Here is a 23434-nt window from a genome sequence, read left to right as displayed (position 1 = left end):
GCGCCTGGCACTGATGATCATACCACGCTCAGTCACTTAGGTCGCGCGTTTTGCCCATTCTAACTTTCAATTGAACAGTAACTGAATTCCTCCATTTCTGCCTGCTTTATATAGCAAGCCATGGCCACTTGACTCACTGTAGGAGAAAAACATTTTCTTAAACAGGGTGGTGTACCTAATAAACTGGCCATGTCACACGAGTTGACTGACAGGTCTGTTTTAAGGATTTGAATCTTTGTCAACAGTGTTGGAGTGGAGTTAATAGCAGAGTAAGGGCAGTTATGTTCGTAGTACCCAGAATTGACTTCTCAGAGAGCGTTACCTAAGTATGACCTGTGGTTAGTGCTGACACAGTGCCAGAGTTCTAGGTGTGGAGAGAGGTGGAGCTTTGTGAGGAGGTGTGGGAAAGAGCCGGGGAGAGGAGAGGCAGCCAGGTTGAACAGGTCTAGTGTACATACCAAGAGGCTTGATCTGAAGGAATGTCATTTGAATGCTTCTAGAGAATAAACCCCCTGGCTTCACCCCCTGCTGGGTCTCCCTGGCAGATGGAGAATGGAGGGGCTGGCTTTTTTGTGTGTGTGTAAATAGACAAATCAGGGAGGGCTTGCGTTGCTGAGCCCCCCCCCCCCCCTCCCCCGCGCAGGCAAGCTGCAGTCTATAATTTTAATCCCCCCTGCACACGTGAGCGAGGGGACAGCCTTTCCTGAAACTTGGCACACAGTACAGGGTGGGGTAACCGGCTCAGACTGGATTGACAACCTCCCTTTTTAATAGCGATCCCTTGCAGCTTGTGCGTGTCATCCTCCAGTGGGGTTTTTCCACGGGGTCTGTAACCGGCAGCCTCCCCCTACCCTAACTGACAGAGCGATGCACACGCTGCTGCACAGAGCCCCGCCTCTGCTCCTCCTCCCAGCATGCACTCTGATCCTCCCTGCTCTCCCTTAAACTGCCCTTCACTCTCTCTCATGGTAATAGGTTCAGCAGTGGGCCAATATATCCAGCGTTCCAGCTAATTCAACACTGAAGGATGTATGCCATAGCTATAGTTTCTATTAGATTGGTCTGTAAATACAATGTCTGCCAATAGCTGATCGTCAGTGAAATCATGGTAACTGTAGTGTTGTACGTTGATTATGTTTCATCATCATCATTTGGGGCCTGGTGTTTAAGGTATAAAGTGACAGACATGACAAGAGGTAAACTGATTATGCACGTCCCAATTTCGAAATGGCATTCTACTATTACAACTTTCAAGAGTAAGTTGAAAGCCGGACTGAGTTCATAAAAAACTGTGTGTCACACTGTGAATAACTTTGGGTTCTTCACAGTAACCAGCCCATAGTAACTCTGACGTGATTTAATAGTTATTTGATCTTTAGTATCAGAGTGAGCAGAGTCAAAACCGGTCCATTACTTGCAATGACAAGCCACGTTATTGTGATATTAGTGAGCAATGTTTCAACACATGAGTATTTCCATCTATAAGGACCAAGGACTAATGAGCACTGACGGGAAGTTCATTAGAGCATATCTAATTGGGTGTCAAATGAAAGCTGAGTCTATATTTTTGAGAAATGAAGCCATAGTTGAAGTTGGAAGTTTACAAACACCTTAGCCAAATACATTTAAAATCTGTTTTTCACAATTCCTGACATTTAATCCTAGTAAAAATTGTCATAGGTCCACCACTTTATTTTAAGAATGTGAAATGTCAGAATAATAGTAGAGATAATTATTTATTTCAGCTTTTATTTATTTCATCACATTCCCAGTTGGTCAGAAGTACACTTAATTAGTATTTGGTAGCATTGCCTTTAAATTGTTTAACTTGAGTCAAATGTCCAATACCTTGACATTGTTTTCCTTAAGCCATTTTGCCACAACTTTGGAAGTATGCTTGGTGTCATTGTCCATTTGGAAGACCCATTTGCAACCAAGCTTTAACTTCCTGACTGATGTCTTGAGATGTTGCTTCAATATATCCACATAATTTTCTTTCCTCATGACATCACCAGTCCCTCCTGCAGCAAAGCACCCCCACAACATGAGGCTGCCACCCCCGTGCTTCACGGTTGGGATGGTGTTCTTCGGCTTGCAAGCCTCCCCCTTTTTCCTCCAGACATAACAATGGTCAATATGGCCAAACAGTTATATTTTGTTTCATCAGACCAGAGGACATTTCTCCAAAAAGTACAGACTTTGTCCCCATGTGCAGTTACAAACAATAGTCTGGCTTTTTTAATGGCGGTTTTGGAGCAGTGGCGTCTTCCTTGCTGAGCGGCCTTTCAGGTTACGTCAACATAGGACTCGTTTTTCTGTAGATATAGATACTTTTGTACCTGTTTCCTTGTGAAGACATGGTCCTTTGCTGTTGTTCTGGGATTGATTTGCACTTTTCGCATCAAAGTGCGTTCATCTCTAGAAGACAGAAAGTGTCTCCTTCCTGAGCGGTATGATGGCTGTGTGGTCCCATGGTGTTTATACTTGCGTACTATTGTTTGTACAGATGAAGGTGGTCACTTCAGGCGTTTGGAAATTGCTCCCAAGGATGAACCAGACTTTTGGAGGTCTTCAATTTTTGTCTGACTTCTTTTGATTTTCCCAAGATGTCAAGCAAAGAGGCACTGCATTTTGAGGTAGGCTTTGAAATACATCCATAGGTACACCTCCAATTGACTCAAATTATGTCAATTAGCCTATCAGAAGCTTCTGAAGCCATGACTTTCTGTGGCCATCATTTCTGAAGCCATCATTTTCTGGAATTTTCCAAGCTGTTTAAAGGCACAGGAAACGCCTGACCCACTATAATTGTGATACAGTGAAATATAAGTGAAATAATCTGTCTGTAAACAATTGTTGGAGAAATTACTTGTGTCATGCACAAAGTAGATGTCCTAACCAACTTGCCAAAACTATAGTTTGTTAACAAGAAATTTGTGGAGTGTTTGAAAAACTCAAGTGTATGTAATCTTCTGACTTCAACTGTACATTAAAACACAATGTTGACGAAAAGACCCCTGCCAACGAATATCAACACTTACTGTATATTTTGTTTTGGAGAAATCATTTACCTTAAAAAAACATTGCCTTGTCTTGTAATTCCGTTTCCGCAAACCTACATATCTTTAAGATATTTTGTCATTTCTCTCCCTCATGAGGGAGGACAATGAAAGTTCACAGAAGTAACAAGGACAGGTAGACCTACCAATTGTTTTTCACTAATAATAAATCAGTAACGGAATTACTATAATTGAATTGGCTACAATGGGAAATCATAGTTGCCAAAAACCACAGTTGGTTCACCTGCTACTGTCCTCCCTTCCTCTGGCATACTGTTATGTTCAGCTCATAACTGTTTTCTTTCTGTCATCTGATGGTCAAAACAGGACTGTGAAAACAGTCTGGACAACCTCTCTCTGCCTCTTCTCTCTCCAGTTAATGTCACCTCTCCCAGCTCTTACTGACAGGTACCATTACAGCTACCACCTACCCTCTTTCCATTTACCGTAACAAGCATCCTCAACCACTGATCACCGACTGATCGACTGATCGACTGATCCCGGACGTCCATGGACGTTGAAAAGTAGTTTGGTCCGCTCTGGCCGGACCAAATCTGAACCAACCAATACAGAGAACAGTACAGAAAAGTAGAGTACACAAGCAAAGTGAAATGGTCAGAGGAAAGTCAACTGTGTGTGAGGGTGATCAGGCGTGTAGTCATTCCACCGATTCTGTTGCAAAATATTTCTTAAATGGAAGCAAACGAAACGGGGAGGAACCTACAAGAATTTATCCAATAGAAACGGAACGCTTTGTAACGGTTTGGGCTAATGATTACACCCTAGATCAGCTAGATGCAGGTGAGAGTGTGCAAGGTGGTATTGAATGGGTCACTGTCTTTCACCTTGATTACTCTAATTTGTCTCTTGACCTGTGCACTTACGTTGTAAACTTTAATTAATAGCCTAGGTTGTAGCAACCTCATGGGTATTGGGCAAATTATAGTTTCATGTAGTAGCCTAAACCTGTCAATGTTACATTGAACTGGTGAATGGAATATGAATGACAGTCATCCAATATGCTGTAATAGAAATCATCCTACCTAATTCTGAATGGCACTAACCAACACTGTACAGTAGTATACAGTTGAGTAGAACACATGAGTACAGTATTATGTAGTGTACTGAACATATTTACTGTACTTTACTGTGAAACATAGATATCTATGACTGGTTCAGATTTAGTGTGGTCTTATTTCGGGGAGGAGCTCGTTAGAATAACAACCAAATGTGGTCTTATTTCGGGGAGGAGCTCGTTAGAATAACAACCAAATGTGGTCTTATTTCGGGGAGGAGCTCGTTAGAATAACAACCAAATGTGGTCTTATTTCGGGGAGGAGCTCGTTAGAATAACAACCAAATGTGGTCTTATTTCGGGGAGGAGCTCGTTAGAATAACAACCAAATGTGGTCTTATTTCGGGGAGGAGCTCGTTAGAATAACAACCAAATGTGGTCTTATTTCGGGGAGGAGCTCGTTAGAATAACAACCAAATGTGGTCTTATTTCGGGGAGGAGCTCGTTAGAATAACAACCAAATGTGGTCTTATTTCGGGGAGGAGCTCGTTAGAATAACAACCAAATAGGCAAAAGAAGGATATTGCATATTCCCTATTTTTTGTGTACCTATTCTGGATACATCACAATGAAGAGAATTATATTCATATCCAGAATGATGCATTTCTGTATAGTACAGATCAGGGACCATGATCTAATTCTGTTACTGTAATTCCATTAACGGTTGTAAATCCACTGCACTTACTGTAGTTTAATAACCAAAATATACTTTTTTTTTACTCAACATGTCATAGCTGACACCCCATTCTTTCTGCAGGCATTTTTTAATCTTAATTCGGAGCAGATATTTAAAGAGTTTTTGGAAAACGTAGTCTCATAAAAAGGGGGATTTTACCATAATTCAATTCTGCCAATAAATATGTTTTTGTGAAATGTTCTGTGTACATTGTTCAAAGTAGTCCTTGCGCATAGAGTTTTACGGTTTGTTTAACTTTTTAAAGTATAAAATTGGAGTCAAGACTAATTCCGTTACTGTGAAATTGCCCACATGCAACTCTTGCCAATGTTATTTTCATGTGTTGTCTCCGGTGTGATGGCTGAAGCCTGTCGGAGCACATTGAAATTACTGTAATTTCAAAATAACCCCCAGCCCTTACCCTGAGGCACCTAGCCTACCGTGCATTGCTACTGTAATACTGTGCCTACCCAATCCCAAGGAGTATTGCCTAGGAATTGAACTGGGAATATGTGTGTCTTAAAGACTGAGAACTGATCCTCTCCATCTCTTCCTCCCTCAGACAGGCAGACGGACAGACGGCAGGACGGACACGCGGGCGGCGGCTGTGATTGGCGGCTCGGCGGCAGGCTGGTGGAAGATGTCGTCGGGAGCCGGTGGGAGGGGTGGGCGGCGGCTCAGGGGTGGGGGGGGAGGGGAAGCGGCAGAGGAAGGCCCAGTGGGCATCCCCTTCCCCGAGCACAGCGCAGACATCCTGGGCAGTCTGAACAAGCAGCGCCTCAGCGGCCTTCTGTGCGACGTGCTCCTGATCACCCAGGAGAGGGAATTCACTGCCCACCGTTCGGTCCTGGCCTCCTGCAGCTCCTACTTCCACAAGTTGTTCACCTCGGGCCCGACCGCCAGCCAGCAGAACGTCTACACCATAGACTTTGTGGCGGCCGAGGCCCTAGGCGCCCTGCTGGACTTTGCCTATACAGCCACGCTAACGATCAGTCACAGCTCCGTGGGAGACATCCTGGCTGCCGCCCGCCTGCTGGAGATCCCGCCCGTCCAGGAAGTCTGCACTCACCTGCTGGACACCAAAGTGCTCTCCCCGCCGGTAGGCTGGTCATCATGACAACACTATCTTAACATTCCGTCAACAGTCTCTGTCCTATCCTTACATCCCATCACCTTTACTAGTATGTCCTGCGGGTAGATCTGCATCGAAATATAGTCACTTAACAAACAATTTTATCTAAAGAGACTTACCGTACAGTTAAAATACATGTATTCAGTACGACCTATGTGGAAATCAGTCAAACCTCTCTTGTTTTGAGTTATAACTATTGTGTTGTAAATGCCATGCTTGATTTCCATCCAACTGCGCCGCCACAGACCACTTACCACACAACCTCTGTCATCGCGTCACTCTACCAAACAAACACTCCATCATCAGTCTTTGGCCATCACATAGTCAGCACGCTTACATCATGCTCTTCATTAATCTCTCTCTCTCTCTCACACTGCCAAACACACATCCACACCCTGGGGTCACAATAACACTAAACTTTTAACACTTACCCGTGCTGGGCCAACACCAGTCTGAGTCTCAGGACAGTGTGCTCTTTCACAAGCTGCATTACATAGACAAAGCATATTGCAGTTACATACTACGCTTCAAAATGTAGAATAGAAGTGGCGTGGTCCTATTCATGGTAATGTGTCTTTCTGTTTTGTGTGTGTCTGATTGTGAGTGTGTGAGAGTTATGAAATCCTGTTTTGTTTTTTCATAGGCGGGCAGTGAGCGAGGAGAGGAGGATGATGATGATGATGAGGGGGATGGTGGGAAGGGTGGAGGAGGATGGGGGCAGCAGGGGAATCGACTGCGTGCCCGGGAGTATCTAGAATACTTCCAGAGAGGGGCCCACTGGAGCAGCAGCTGCAGCACGCCAGAGCTCAGGGACATGCCCACACACCTGCACTTTAACCATGGCAATGGGTCCCACAGCAACGGGGTCCCCGGGGGCCCCAGCGAGTTCTGCTCTCCCCTGGACCTTGCCCAGGCCCCCACACAGGACCCAGATGATGATGAGGAGGACGACGAGGAGGACGAAGTAAAGGTGGAGCACTCTGAGAACCGCAGGGACATGCTGACCTGGGCCAGGGGGAATGGAGGGGGGCCAGGGGCCTCTTTCTACGCCCCTGCCCAGAACGGCCATTTCTTCCTCCCCACGAAGCCCAAACTGGAGCCGGAGGAGGAAGAGGAGGAAGATGGCATGCGGGATGGGGAGAGAGGCTCGGCCAGCGCACTCCTGCAGCAGATGATGGACTCCATCGAGAGGCAGAAGGAGCGGGCCGCGGCCGGTGAGGAGCTGGGGGAGGGGGAGGACCCGGATGTGGAGTTTTACTTGAATTACTTTAACAGCACACAGCATGAAGACGCCGCCGTCTCACAGGGACTGCTGCCCCTCTGGGCGACACGGGGAGGCTCCAGCCAAGATAGAGGGGGAGGAGAGAGGGGAGGAAGAGGAGGAGGAGGAGGAGAAGAGAGAGGAGGGGGTGGAGGGGAGAGGAAGATGCGCTCCAAGGCCTTCCAGAAGTGCCCAATCTGCTCCAAAGTCATCCAGGGTGCAGGCAAGCTACCCCGCCACATCCGCACGCACACGGGAGAGAAGCCCTACGAGTGCGCCATCTGCAAAGTGCGCTTCACCAGGTACGCCCCAATTAATGCACTGACCACCCATGTCACACCTACTCATGGTCAGGAAGAGGGCTGGAGGAAAAACAAGACCACTGTTGTCCCACAGCCAAGGACACTCCTGCTTAGCAATAGCTACTTTAGCCAAATGTTTGCTAGATGTCAATTAATTACTTCACTATCCTGAAAACAAAGTGAGAAACATTGTTGATAGCATAGGAAACAAATTATCTCCTAGATGTCCCTCCCCCACCCCATGTAATAATATGGATCATTTTGCCAAGACCTTTCTGGAAAACTTTAGTCAGAGATGAACATATTTATTCTAGTGAATGGGGACAGAGTGTCATAAAGATGTGTTTTATGGAGACGGGGCTCATGGCAAAGTCCTGGAATGTTAACGGGGGGGGGGGGGGGGGGGGGGGGGGGGGGGTGGTATAACAGGCTATTGAGGAGGAGGCTGCTATAAAATGTTTGTTCTGATACAGGCAGTGAGGTTAAAAGCAGAGTGGTGCCCTATCTGTGCCAATGCCGTAATTTGTTTTGAACTTACTGATCCCTGAGTTTGTTGATTATTGCCCACGGCAGAACCGGCCTTCTCTCTCTCCCAGTCCCTAGCCAGTTAATGAAATCTGCCCCTGCTCAGACAGCCCAGCTGGCTACAGGCCAGTGTGTACTACAATTAGTGGTTTCCCTGTATGATAATATTTTTTTTTTAGGGGGTAGATCATTATTATTATTTTTTTAGGGGGTAGATCAGCTTTAATATTGCAAATGGATTGTAGCTTCCATCACTGTAACTGTCTGCATCATTTCCAGTCCCCCATATATATATAAATAAATATATACAGTACCAGTCAAAAACTGACACACCTACTCATTTATTTGAACTGTTTTCTGCATTGTAGAATAATAGTGAAGACACCAAACATATGAAATAACATATATGGAATCATGTAGTAACCAAAAAAAGTGTTAAACAAATCAAAATATATTTTCTATGAGATTCTTAAAAGTAACCACCCTTTGCCTTGATGACAGCTTTGCACACACTTGGCATTCTCTCAACCAGATTCATGAGACAGTCACCTGGAATACATTTCAATTAAAGGGTGTGCCTTGTTAATTTGTGGAATTTCTTTCCTTGTTAATGCGTTTTAGCCAATCAGTTGTGTTGTGACAAGGCAGGGGTGGTATACAGAAGATAGCCCTATTTGGTAAAAGATAAAGTCAATATTATGGCAAGAACAGCTCAAATAAGCAGACAGACACAGTCAGTCAATACGGAACATTTCAACAACTTTGAAAGTTTCTTCTAGTGCAGTCGCAAAAAACCTCAAGTGCTGTGATGAAACTGCCTCTCATGAGGACTGCCACAGGAAAGGAAGTCCCAGAGTTACCTCTGCTGCAGAGGATAAGTTCATTAGAGTTACCAGCCTCAGAAATTGCAGCCCAAATAAATGCTTCACAGAGTTCAAGTAACAGACACATCTCAACATCAACTGTTCAGAGGAGACTGCATGAATCAAGCCTTCATGGTCAAATTGCTGCAAAGAAACCACTACTAAAGGACACCAATAATAAGAAGAGACTTGCTTGGGCCAAGAAACACGAGAAATAGACTTTAGACCTGTGGAAATGTATCCTTTGGTCAGATTTCCAAATTTGATATTTTTGATTCCAACCGCCATGTCTTTGTGAGACGTAGAGTAGGTGAATGGATAATAACCGCATGTGTGGTTCCCACCATGAAGCATGGAGGAGGAGGTGTGATGGTGTGGGGGTGCTTTGCTGTTGACACCGTCTGTGATTAATTTAGAATTCAATGCACACTTAACCAGCATGGCTACCACAGCATTCAGCAGCAATACACCATCCCATCTGGTTTGTGCTTAGTGGGACTATCATTTGTTTTTCAACAGGACAATGACCCAAAACACACCTCCAGGCTATCTAAGGGCTATTTGACCAAGAAGGAGAGTGATGGAGTGCTGCATCAGATGACTTTGCCTCAACAATCACCCGACCTCAACCCAATTGAGATGGTTTGGGATGAGTTGGACCGCAGAGTGAAGGAAAAGCAGCCAACAAGTGCTCAGCATATGTGGGAACTCCTTCAAGACTGTTGGAAAAGCATTCCAGGTGAAGCTGGTTGAAAGAATGCCAAGAGTGTTCAAGGCAAAGGGTGGCTACTTTGAAGAACCTCAAATATATTTTGATTTAAAGCCTTTTTGGTTACTACATGATTCCATATATGTTATTTCATAGTTTTGATGTCTTCACTATTATTGTACAATATAGAAAATAGTACAAATATATTAAACCCTGGAATGAGTAGGTGTGTCCAAACTTTTGACTGGTACTGTATGTACAGTTGAAGTCAGAAGTTTACATACACCTTAGCCAAATACATTTAAACTCAGTTTTTCACAATTCCTGACATTCAACCCTAGTAAATATTGCCTGTCTTAGGTCAGTTAGGATTACCACTTTATTTTGAGAATGTGAAATGTCAGAATAATAGTAGAGAGAATTATTTATTTCAGCTTTTATTTCTTTCATCACATTCCCAGTGAGTCAGAAGTTTACATAGACTCAATTAGTATTTGGTAACCTTGCCTTTCAATTGTTTAACTTGGGTCAAACGTTTTGGGTAGCCTTCCACAAGCTTCCCACAATAAGTTGGGTGAATTTTGGCCCATTCCTCCTGACAGAGCTGGTGTAACTGAGTCAGGTTTGTAGGCCTCCCTGCTTGCACACGCTTTTTCAGTTCTGCCCACACATTTTCTATGGGATTGAGGCAAGGGCTTTGTGATGGCCACTCCAATACCTTGACTTTGTTTTCCTTAAGCCATTTTGCCACAACTTTGGAAGTATGCTTGGTGTCATTGTCCATTTGGAAGACCCATTTACGACCAAGCTTTAACTTCCTGACTGATGTCTTGAGATGTTGCTTCAATATGTCCACATAATCTTTTTTCCTCATGATGCCATCTATTTTGTGAAGTGCACCAGTCTCTTCTGCAGCAAAGCACCGCCACAACATGCTACCACCCCCGTGCTTCACGGTTGGGATGGTGTTCTTCGGCTTGCAAGCCTCCCCCTTTTCCCCTCCAAACATAACAATGGTAATCGTGGTCCAACAGTTCAAAAAAATAATAATCAGACCAGAGGACATTTCTCCAAAAAGTACAGACTTTGTCCTCATGTGTAGTTGCAAACCGTAGTCTGGCTTTTTTTATGGCGGTTTTGGAGCAGTGGCTTCTTCCTTGCTGAGCGCCTTTCAGGTTATGTTGATATAGGACTCTTTTTACTGTGGATATAGATACTTCTGTACCTGTTTCCTCCAGCATCTTCACAAGGTCCTTTGCTGTTGTTCTGGTATTGATTTGCACTTTTCGCACCAAAGTACGTTCATCTCTAGGAGACAGAAGGTGTCTCCTTCCTGAGCGGTATGACGGCTGTGTGGTCCCATGGTGTTTATACTTGTGTACTATTGTTTGTACAGATGAACGTGGTACCTTCAGGCGTTTGGAAATTGCTCTCAAGGATTAACCACACTTGTGGAGGTCTTCAATTTTTTTTTTCCAGAGGTGTGATTTCTTTTGATTTCCCCATGATGTCAAGCAGAGGCACTGAGTTTGAAGATAGGCCTCGATATACATCCACAGGTACACCTCCAATAGGCTAATTGACATAATTTGAGTCAATCAGAAGCTTCTAATGACATCATTTTCTGAAATTTTCCAAGCTGTTTAGAGGCACAGTCAACTCAGTGTATGTAAACTTCTGACCCACTGGAATTGTGATAAAGTGAAATAATCTGTCTGTAAACAATTGTTGGAGAATTACTTGTGTCATGCACAAAGTAGATGTCCTAACTGACTTGCCAAAACTATAGTTTGTTTACAAGACATTTGTGGAGTGTTTGAAAAACGAGTTTTAATGACTCCAACCTAAGTGTATGTAAACTTCTGACCTCAACTGTATATCATTTGTTTTTGTAAATATATGTTCCTCTATTATTTTCCCCTAACCCTTTCACCCCTCCCCTAATTTGAGTTAACTAATTGACAACACTTAGGCTTCTACTTCCAGTTTATACATACTGTATAATCTTTTTTTCATTAGTTATTTTTTGTTTGTTTTTATTCCCATCCTTTTGTGAAACAGCACAGTTAAAAATATATGGCAAATATAAATCAAACTGGAATGTCTTCAGAGATAGAGGGGAGGGGTTGAGGGGAGTTTTCCCATATTTAAAAGCACCATCTCTTCCTTGAAACCATCCCCTTAATTAATTAATCAAGGGACTTGCATTGGAAATAGATGCACACTGGATATACCCAGGACCCTTTTGCGCAGGCGGGCGGGTGGGCGTGCCTGATCTAAATGTGGCGTCTAAATTCAGCCGGTCGGCAGTGCACTGAGAAGGGAAGGTGGTATTGTAATCTTAATCCTGTTTGATCAGGGCTAAGAGTGTGCTGCTCTCGCACTAATAAATCACTCCTCCTGCCCTTTAAATAATTCACCTCTGTCATTGTGCTACTTTGTGTCACTGTGTGTGTAGAGGTGGGGTGTGTGGTGTGTAGTTTAAGGTCAGTGAGTGTATCTGCCTATACGTGCTTCGTTCACCAGCATTTTTAATTTATTGGATTTCCACTTTCCAGGTATTAGTGTGTGAAGGTATCTGCTCCAGAAATAGATTTCCCGTGAACCCAGCCACACTGAACGTTGAGCTCTGGGCCGGGTCTCTACGTGTGCTTTGAGAAATGTTGTAGATAAAGATGTGAAGTTTATGGTCTATCCTCAGATGACCTGGCTGCCATGACAGAGTAAACAACCTGGAATGAATGAATGACTGAATGAATAAATACAAAAATCTGTATCAATCTCGCCATTTGGCAACCCACCCTTTAGGGGATTAATTGACACAGACAAACATTACATTAATCCAGTCATATTTCACAATGATAATTCTTCCGGTGTTCTGTGCAGTGCACTCTGCATAAAGAATGAAAAATAAACAATAATTACCATTTTTATTTAACCTTTATTTAACTAGGAAATTCAGTTAAGAACAAATTCTTATTTTACAATGATGGCCTACCCCGGCCAAACCCTCCCTTATGGAAGTCCCTATGGGACTCGCGATCACGGCCGGTTGTGATACAGCCCAGGATCGAACCAGGGTCTGTAGTGGCGCCTCTAGCACTGAAATGGAGTGCCTTAGACCGCTGTGCCACTCGGGAGCCCAATGCGTATCAGTAGATAAGGTTATCCAAGCGATAATATCCTTAGTGCAGTAAAAAGTACAAAATAAATACCTGGGAGTGGTCCATCAGCTGTTATAGTGAAGGAGATAGACACAGGCAGACAAACTGCCTCCATAGGCACGTTCACCCAAGGCCAGGGATCATCAACTAGATTTAGCAGCGGGCAAATTTGTTATTGAGCGGAGGGTCAGGGGGCCGGAACATAATGGCAAGTCCTTCGTAGACTGCAAATTGACCGCAAGAAGCCCAAACAGATATAATATTTGACTAAAACATAATCATTTCAAACCTTGCTTACATTTGTATGCGATCGCATAGATTCTCTTTGGAATACTTTGGAAAGATTTCCAAAAATGAAAATCACTTGGAGCTGATTTGCTGTTGTTTTTACAGTCTTATGTCCAACAATAAACAAAGTTTCAAAAATGGACTCAGAAATAAATAAATCACCCGTGGGCCGCCACCCTGCCCACGCCAAACACCTTACTTTAAGATCACACGTTCCTCAATATAACCAGGTGTACTGTGTCATATATTGCAAAGATAAATAGCTACGTTTTGGAACATTTTATACTTTTTATCAATGTCAACACAGACATGGTTCAAATGGTTGTTTTTCTAAAATATAATGTGTATAAGATTGTGATTCCTATTGTTTGGTTAATAGTAGTAGTTTACTTAGTACTTTAACCTTGTTGCTATCAGAGTTCCTACTGTACTAATCAATTCTCTGTTGTCTTGGACTGAGTCTCTGTGTTCTTCCTCCGCAGGCAGGACAAGCTCAAGGTTCACATGCGTAAGCATACGGGAGAGAAGCCTTACCTGTGTACGCAGTGTGGTGCTGCGTTCGCCCACAACTACGACCTGAAGAACCACATGCGCGTGCACACAGGCCTGCGGCCCTACCAGTGCTCCAGCTGCTTTAAGACTTTTGTGCGTTCAGACCACCTGCACCGCCACCTCAAGAAGGACGGCTGCAACGGTATCCCCTCCCGCCGGGGCCGCAAGCCTCGGGTACGGGACCCCGGGCTCCTGGAGGCCTCCATGGGGCTGGTGGGCCCCGGCCCTCGCAGTGGCAGGGAGAGACGGCGCATGGAGGCAGCCTCGGCAGAGGGGGCCTCCAGAGTCCATGCACACAGTCCCCAGCCCCAGGAGAGGCCAGAGGAGCCGGGGCACTGAGGCAGGGAGACAGGGAGGGACGCTGGACGCCATAGTCATACTTGGCCCCTGGAGGGGCCGCTGCCGAAACAAGAGGAGAAAAAAAACACGCTAAGGCAAAAATACAAAAAACACAACTAACTATTTCTCTATAAACCAAATCAGGGTGTCACAAATCTAATATTTTCAGTTTATTTTATTTCTTTGCTTTAGGAAACAGTAGACACAACAGACAAACATGAGTCAGTGTTCTGTTAAATAGCAAGGAACGCTTCAAATCACACACCCATGATGTCTCCTTTCTGGGTCATTCCTGTCTGATCTAGGTTTTTATACATTTGGCAAAAATGCTTTAAAAGCATAACAAAACAACAGAAAACCCTGAGCAAACTATGCAGTTAAAATAGGTTTTGAATTCAGAGCCAAGCGATGAGGTGTCCCACACCTACTAACTGCTGCAGGGGTGAACTGAGTGTAATCTCTCATATTCAGATGGAAAGCAACCAATCTTTTTCTATTCTTTTGCAGTTCTAAAATGTACAGTTACCATAGAAACAGTATTGTCAGAATATGGCAATATATGCAAGATTAACTTACCCACACCTCTGATGCAGCTTCCTTTTTTCTAAAGGCTTCAGAAAGAATCAGACAAGGGTTTGATTTAAGTGTTACTTACTCGATAAAATATATTTTAAAAATCTATGGTTCATCTTTTTTAAATGTCGAGTCGAATCCACGTTTGGGGGGCTCTTCCATTGCAGGGGTAGGGAACGCGAGGGGAGGAGGGGGTGTGTTTCTGAAGCACTACCATGGCCATGGTGCCATTCGGCTTGACCACGTCGTTGACTCTTAGCCCTCACAACCCTGACATTTCATTTCTATTTTCTTTTTGATTTGTCTTTGTTATTGTTGTTTGTCCCTTTTTGAGTGACTGCTTTGGGTACTTGACACTTTATATTTGTATACATGCGTGTGTATATATATATATAGATATACACATTAGGTGGTGATGATTTAATGCTGAGGTATATTAGCTTACCAATCGGGGTTTCCTTCGGCTTGACGTCAGATTTCTCACAGAGTGAAGCTTGTGGGTAAAAGAGAAAGGAAACTATATGAATGTTAGAATATATTGAATTTAGAAACCCATTGGTCCTAAACTTAACACTTGATTGAGATGTATATAGAGTTCCTGCCTGAAGGTAGAAGCGATACTATGTGGTTAACTTTGTGCAGTTCTGACAGGATCTGTCCTCTAACCAACAGCAGGTTGAAAGAGGAAAAGCAGGGATAGACCGAGATATATACGTTTGCACAGCTTCACTAAAGAGATCCCACAGAGAGAGGTATATTTAAAGGAGGTTGTTGAGAAAAGGTGTGTATTAGTGCTTATTCCAATCTTTTTTGCCCTAGGGACCACGGAACCATGAGGCAACCTGTGTGATGAAGAGAGCAATAAATACCTGTCCAAGTTGGGAGGCCAAATAAGCACACAGCTGCAGGGTGAGGCAGGTTGAGGGGAGGGGGATTTCACAATGTCTGTTGCATTCCAAAATATAATCTCCCCGGCACAGCCACTTTTCCAGGCAGAACGGGTTCAAATCAGACATTTTCTCTCTCTCACTTTAGTTCTCCATAGCCCCAAAACCAGCCTGTGCAGTACATGGTATTATAGAGCCCTGGGCAGAGGAGGTCTGGTCGGTGGCTGACTGGACTGCTGCTAGGTGTTGGTGTGTTTGGCAGCCAGGGTCTTTTCTCTGACTCACTCACTAGACTTGGGCTGGGAGTGTCAGCAGCTCCTCCAGTTGTGGACACGTTGAAACATGCTCCCCAAACTGCCAGTGCACTAAAAGCCAGGCAGCCATTATAGTGGGTAAAAAACATGAGGGCAGCCACCAGAGATCTTGGGGTGTTGCTCCACAGCCTTATGATGTGTGTTTGGAAACGGCCACTGGTTCACATAGATCTGAACACGTTTGTCTTTGTGTTTTGAGTCGCTTGGCTTGTCAACTCTGTTTTTAACCATACTTGTACACTGGTTTTGGGGCAAAGGAGAGTGTGCCGTGCCGGTGACTGTAGATTGAATTCCCCTGCCATTGCTGCAATGCTGTGTCCTTAGTATCAGTCCTTTGCACCTTAATGGGAAAGAAGCAGGTTCTGAATGCACTTTGTTACTGAGAAAGGCACTTTTGTCAAAGAAACGGGTACTTTGAAACAAACTAAGGTGAATTAGCTTAATATCCCCATCGCAAGTGGTTCCGTTAAGCTTGTTCTCTGGTTTTGTTCAGTTTTTGACGACAAGCTGCCAAAAAAGAAAGATGTATGCGTGTTTCGGGTCTCTTAAGAGAAGTCAGGCGGGTTCAAAAAACGAACAATGTTTTGTGACCTTAAAAACATTTTTTTTTTAAAGACAAAATAACCCCATGTAACTGATTGCACTTGAAGTTAGGTTTGGTAAAACAAGCTCTAGTGAGTTGTCTATGTTCATGTCTTAATGCAGAGTGGGGGGTGGGGTGTGTGTGTGTGTGCATGGCTGGAGGGTCTCAGGGCAAGCCTGGATAAACAAACTCTATCTCCACCCATCTGTTCACCAGCTCCCTTCATAGCTCCACATATTATCACAGAGAAGAGAACGCAGTCAGACACTCTCAGACCAACTGCACGGCAGTTCAATCATACACAGATAGACCCTTTTCCAAGTAGTGGCTAACTAACGGTGTGTGTGTGTGAGTATACTTGAAACTTCCACACACCCCCAACCATCTTTTCCATCGCTTTTCACTGCTTTGTATTCTGTTGAAATCCTTATTTCCCTGGGATGTTGACTCCTTCTCTTAGAAGAATGCAAATCAATAGTCTGTCAATATTTGATATACACAGATCAAGTAGAAGACAAGGAGGTAGATGAGAGGGGTTGATATGTATAGCCTGACAGCCAGGAGCTCAGGATAAAGTCATGTATATGAATAGGTCTGATGAAAGAAGCCGTAGTCAGGTGATCTGTTAGGGGTTCTAAGTTATCACTCAAGTAAATGTAGCCATCAAAACGTATAATGTTCTTGGGCCTTAATATTGTGATTTCAAGTTGTATTCCTATTTTATTTCTTGGTTTTATTATTTTATTTCTTGGTTAAGCCAAAGTTACCCTGATTGTACATAGTACACTCTTATAGAGTTCTCCCTAAATTGCTATTCATGTCTTGTATATGATATAAAGGTATGAAAGTAATTCTAAACATGTCCAGAATGAGACCACCTCTGACCAAGCCACACACCAACAAAACCCACCCCCTCGATATGTATGCAGGAAATTGTGTAGAATCAGTTCACATTCTCTTTATTTCCGTGGACTAAAATCAATAGTGTAGATGGAATAGCTTCTCTTTTATGTCTTTATGTTGAATTCTTCTTAAGGTGTCCCTACAGCTTCACTTTTTTTCTAATCAACTTTATGGCTGTTTTGTGTGTGGGTCGGGGTATAGGAATTGTTTTAGGGAGGGTATTTTCTGAGTTCGATTAAAAGGGGTGTTTTGGTCGGGGATATAAAGCCTGATAGCACTGGAAATAGTGTTTTAGCTGAGACAGCGAGAGTTTGCACTAAAGTCCTTGTCCTACTAAAGGAAGGAGGGCGTGAGACCTCAGCAAGGCCCTTGAGTTTCTGTGAGCACAGGGTGTTATACACTCAACGGTCCAACACAGACAGTCCATCCATTCCCCTAACCAACAAGACTTAATCATGTAGAGGTTCTTCTGAGAAGTCTACCAACAAAAGACTTCAAATGTATGGGATTTGAATACATCAAAACCTGAAGGTGCTCTGAAAGTTTTAGGATGGTACACACAGAGGAGACAAAACTGTTGTAACCCTCTGAGCAGTGTGTTTAAGGTCTAGATGTATTCAGGTGTCCTTCAGTTAGAGTGAGTGTCCCTGGGACTCTCTGGCCTTGTCTGAGGACTAAGCTTTGTTTAATGGGTCCAGTAGAAGTCTGAGGCTGGGCCTCCGTCTAGCTCCCAGGTGGACATGGGTCATGGGCAAGAACGTGACTTAAAATGGAAGGAATGGGAGAACCTTTCTCTCCCTCATTCTAATTTTAGAGAGCCACACTCTCAATCCAACTCCCACTGTAGTGTTTGACCAAACTACTATGACTTACTTGAATGAATTGGTTATTGTGAGAAGTGTCCCTGTGAGAGAAACATACTACTGGGTGATGTAGTGGTGTAGCTCTCTCCTCCTTCGTGGTCCTATGCTCCCATTCCTGCTGAGACCTCCCAGCCTCCGCCCTAGACCACTGTTACTCCAACACGTTACGCTGAGATGTCTCACAACTCCTTAAAGAGAAGACGTATCGTTGGGGTTAATCCAAAATCCACCAGATGTTTTGTTCCTAATTCACTATGACACAAAATAAAATGTCTGAAAGCATTAAAAACGACACAAAACATTTGATAACAATGATAATTGTAATAATCATGGGACAGGAGTGGGTGGTGGTTGGAGGAGTGTGTTTTGTTAGTGGTGCTGCACACCTGAATGTCCAGGCTGGTGAAGCACAGCAAGTTGAGGATGACATATGTAGTATGGCATAATGCACAGCGTGGCACTGGCACTTACACAGCCATCCCTGGGGCCAGAGAGGCTGTTGGCTGGTTGGTTGGCCAGTTTAGGAGTTTCTCTACGTCAGTGGGCTACAATGGTTTGCACAACGTGGGAGGGCCAGGATTGGAGTGGGAAGGGACCAAATTGGTCAGCAGCGACGACATGGGAGAGACTAGATCAGGGTTGCGGTGCAATGGTTCAGGTTGCCCCATCTTGTTGTGTTTCACTGGGAATTATATGATGTAGCAAAATTGTGGAACTGGTGATGGGGAATGTTGATCTATTTTTCTGTGCTTCTAAGTTGAAAAACAACACTGAAATACATGGTGTTCCTGTTTCTGTTCAGTTTGTGGTTTGATTCAGAATTAACATCTCTTTCTTTGCCTTCCATGTACAATTGGCAAATTGTACCAATGTTTAAAGAAAATGGTTTTCAAAACAAGGAGTGCGGAACAGTTGGTTCCCCATTGCCATGTGACTGACCCCCCCCCCCCCCCCCCCCCCCCCCCCCGTTACTATTGTTAATGTTGATTCAAAAGCTTGTCTGTGGGAGGGAGAGTGCTGAGAAGTGTGTGTTAATCAGGTTGAAATGTATAAAAGTAGCTGGGTATAAGAAGCACAGGGGGGGTTTCTCTCTCCAGACCTTGGTGTCCACTTCTCTACTGACTGGCCTTTGATTACAGATCACAGGCCCTCAGCAGGGGAAGCTAGGAGGCAAAGGGGGAGAGAGAGAGAGAGAGAGACTTGTGGTTTGAAGTCACCAACCAATAGAGGATACATTCCATAACTTCATACTGTAATTTCCACTTTTGAGTCTTGGCGTGGGGAGACGGAGGGGGTGGAAGGAGAGGAACAGTCAGCGTTTTACAGCCGAGTGTTTCAATCTGTCCGTCCCCCCTTCTACCACCCCCAGTCTGACAGTGAGTTGGGCCTTTCCAGACCTGGCCATCCAACTGCCTGTCTGTCTCAGCTTCTGCTATTGTAACAAAGCACTTTGCAAAAGGCCATCCAGAATATTGTGTGCTGTTGTTTTTTTGGTTATTACTATTGTTATTATTCTTGTTTATATTTTTGTTCTCATTATGGATGATTATTTAAATGCAAAAACTTCATGAAAAAATGAAAACTTGAATATTTGGGTTTAGGTCCATTTGAGCTGCCGCCCCACAAGGCCATACATACACTTCTGGCACACACACCGTCTCAGCTGATAGATAGATACTCCGAGTGGAAGGGTAAAGGCAAGGTCTCCCTATCTCCACATACAATCTCAAATATATTTGGAAAACAAGTCATATAAAATCATTGGGAGAGTTGCATTGCACAGAAACTTCCATAACATAAGCTTTCTGAGAAGGCGAACTGTGCTGTACTACTTAATGTCAAACATGCAGATTTAAAGCTGTTTTATTTTGTATCCCTCACATCATTTACACGTAGTAGCCACATTAATGTATGCGGTGTCTATGCCCTACACTAGTGACCCTTGTGTAGCTAAAGTAAATTGCTGGATCTGGTATAAAATAGACACAACCAAATGATTATGCCATTTTTTGTCACCTTTGGATTTAAGGTTTTTTACAGAATCGATTAATTGATTGGCCTCAATAGATTTTTTTTTTTTTTCCTTCTGTCAAATCAAAATTAGTTTCAGCAAAATATAGTATGTAGACATATAGCAGGTGTGAGGGAGAAGAGTTATTATCATTGTAGAAGGATTTCTGACTGCAAAAATGACAATAATCATCCATACTAGTTTAGAACTCTGCTGCACATTTGGGGGAGGCAGAATATTTCCTGTCTGTCAGGCTTGGATGCTAAAAACCCTATCCTCTTCTTTAAAGTCATTTTCCTTAAACATTGGCTGTTAGTGTCTGTTGGAAGTTATGCGGGATAGGTGGTTTTGGAGATTTGCACTTTTGGCTACAAAAATAAATTGTGTTGTATATGAGACCACTAAATCCATACCATCTAAACCATATAATTTCATTTGTTTCGGTTTTTGTTCTGTTTTTCTTTTTTAATATATCCAAAAATGTCTGTTGTCCTGGTTTAAAGAAATTTCTATTAAAAAAAAACAATGGTTGCGACTTTTTGTGTGCATGCTCGTGTTGGTTTGTTACTAAGAAAAGACAGCGAATGCATTCAGGTGCAAGTCTCTGGCTATTGTTACATCAAATGTCAGGAAAAGGGTTTCTTTTTTTATGCCCACACACTAAAAGCACATCAAGTAGCCTTCATAATTATCCATTTCTCATCAAATATGATCTAAACACACTTCAAAGTACTGTAATAGTTTACATACATGTGTACATTTTACAATGTATGTACATTTAGTCAATCTGCTTCACTTTAAAACGGTCCTACTGACAAATACACAATCATCCAACCTGTTTGTGAATTTCAAATAATTAAGAATATTATAAACTACACATGTACTTAATCTATCAATGTAGTATCAAATAAATTATTACAATATTTTATTTTGGTATGAAGAGCTCCCACAACTTTTTTCCACATGCAGTGCTTAGGACATAAGTCCCTCCCCCCCCCCCCCCCCCCACAAGATGGCAGTATACTTTCTAAAATGACACACGAGTACTAAAACTAGATACCTTTTAGTAACTTGCTACTGCACCTGTACTACACACACAAACTGCTGCTTTTCATTCTGCTGGATCCACCACCGCGGAAGCAGACCCATTCAAATAATTTACCGTATTTAGCTACTTAAGCAAAGAAAGAAACACACCACCATTATGTTTTTTGATACTTTCTAACATATTATGAAGTGAAATGTGTACTTTGACTCTTAAAATGAATTCCTCCCTGTTTGCTATGGTCTTGGACCCTGCAGTGTCCACTAACACTCCTCTTGTCTTTCCGTGCCTGATTCCTTCAGGCTTTCCTGTGGTGAGTGAGCGGGATCACGTGACAGGTCGTTACCCGACCCAAACGGCCCCGCTAGGATACACTTGGGGAAATTCTCGTTAGGAAAAAGACGGTCCTCTCTTCTCTGTGACCCGGAAACCGCTAAGTGGTCGAAGAGTGTGTCAATTCGTTAGTATCCAAACGGCGGGGTCCCCACCTCGATAGCCACCTTTCATCGAGCATACTCCTGTGTATCCTACCGCGGAAGTGTTTTGAAATCTGCCACACCCCCTTTGAATCAGCTTTTGTTTTGCCAGAGGAAAAACATGCACACGTTAAAAACAATATGCAACTTATTGTTTTATCTATAAAATGTATTGCACAACTAACTTTGTTTTTAGCACTTTACACATCTATTTGGGATCCACCCATGTAAACGTAATTTGCCTAATGACGCTTGAGTGGAGAAGGACCTTTCATTTCAAGCAAGCCATTTCCATCCACGTTCACTCTCCTCGCTGACTGAGTGGACGAGGAGAGATGACGGAGGAGGTGAGCAATGTACTTGATAAAAGGGCCATGTGGCTATATACACCATATATACAAAAGTATGTTAACATCCCTTCAATTAGTGGATTTGGCTATTTCAGCCACACCCGTTGCTGACACGTGTATAACAATTGAACACACATCCATGCAATCTCCATAGACAAGCATTTGCAGTAGAATGGCCTTATTGAAGAGTTCAGTAAATTTCAATGTGTCGCCATCATTGGACGCCACCTTTCCAGCAAGTCAGTTCATCAAATTTCTGCCCCGCTAGAGCTGCTCAGGTCAACTGTAAGTGCTGTTATTGTGAAGTGGAAACTTCTAGGAGCAACAACAGCTCCGCTGAGGTGTGGTTGACCACACAAGCTCACAGAACGGGACAGCCGAGTGCTGAAGCGTGTAGAACGTAAAAAACGTCTGTCCTTGGTTGCAACACTCACTACTGAGTATCAAAATGCCTTTGAAAGCACGACCGAGCAGCTGCACACAAGCCTAAGATCACCATGCTCAATGCCAAGCGTCAGCTGAAGTGGTGTAAAGCTCGCCTCCATTGGACTCTGGAGCAGTGGAAACGCGTTCTCTGGAGTGATGAATCACACTTCACCATCTGGCATTCCGACAGACAAATCTGGGTTTGGAGGATGTCAGGAGAACGCTACCTGCCCCAATGCTGTAGGGATGGTCCCAGGATTCCCCCAGACGTGACGCTTGACATTCAGGCCAAAGAGTTCAATCTTGGTTTCATCAGACCAGAGAATCTTTTAGGTGCCTTTTGGAAAACTCCAAGCGGGCTGTCGTGCCTTTTACTGAGGATCTGGCCACTACCATAAAGGCCTGATTGGTGGAGTGCTGCAGAGATGGTTGTCTTTCTGGAAAATTCTCATATCTCCACAGCGGAACTCTAGAGCGCTGTCAGAGCGACCATTGGGTTCTTGGTCACCTCCCTGAACAATACCCTTCTCCCCCGATTGCGCAGTTTGGCCGGGAGGCCAGCTCTAGGACATGCACTGTGAACTGTGGGACCTTACATAGACAGGTGTGTGCCTTTCCAAATCATATCCAGGCTGCATCACATCCGGCCGTGATTGGGAGTCCCATGGGGTGGTGAACAATTTGGCCCAGCAGCGTCCGGGTTTGGCTGGGGTAGGCCGTCATTGTAAATAAGAATTTGTTCTTAACTGGCTTGTTTAGTTAAATAAAAAAGTCCAATAAATTGAATTTACCGCAGGTGGGCGGTAAATTAGTAGGAACATCTCAAGGATGATCAATGGAAACAGGATGCACTGGAGCTCAATTTCGAGTCTCATAGCAAAGGGTCTGAATACAGGTATTTCTGTTTTTTATTTTAATACATTTGCTAAAAAATATATAACTGTTTTCACTTCGTCATTATGGGGTATTATTTGTAGATTGATGAGGAATTGTTTTTATTTAATCCATTTTAGAATAAGGCTGTAATGTAACAACATTTGGAAAAGGTCAAGTGGTCT

At 43.6% G+C, this 23434-nt stretch overlaps 1 protein-coding gene across 1 annotated transcript in view; it reads left to right on the top strand.

The window, feature by feature from the left end:
- LOC110524292 (zinc finger and BTB domain-containing protein 7A) overlaps positions 1–20614 on the top strand; it is a 29102-nt gene extending 8488 nt beyond the window's left edge. The window contains exons 2-4 of the mRNA XM_021603813.2: positions 5373–5909; positions 6586–7505; positions 13537–20614. Coding sequence (XP_021459488.2) covers positions 5373–5909; positions 6586–7505; positions 13537–13945 — 1866 coding nt within the window. The 3' untranslated portion in view covers positions 13946–20614. The remainder of the gene's footprint in view (positions 1–5372; positions 5910–6585; positions 7506–13536) is intronic.
- Positions 20615–23434: the final 2820 nt, after the last annotated feature.

The sequence above is a fragment of the Oncorhynchus mykiss genome, chromosome 5 (genome assembly GCF_013265735.2).
Source record: "Oncorhynchus mykiss isolate Arlee chromosome 5, USDA_OmykA_1.1, whole genome shotgun sequence".
NCBI classification, from domain to species: Eukaryota; Metazoa; Chordata; class Actinopteri; order Salmoniformes; family Salmonidae; genus Oncorhynchus; species Oncorhynchus mykiss.
This window is presented reverse-complemented; position numbering and strand designations above follow the sequence as displayed.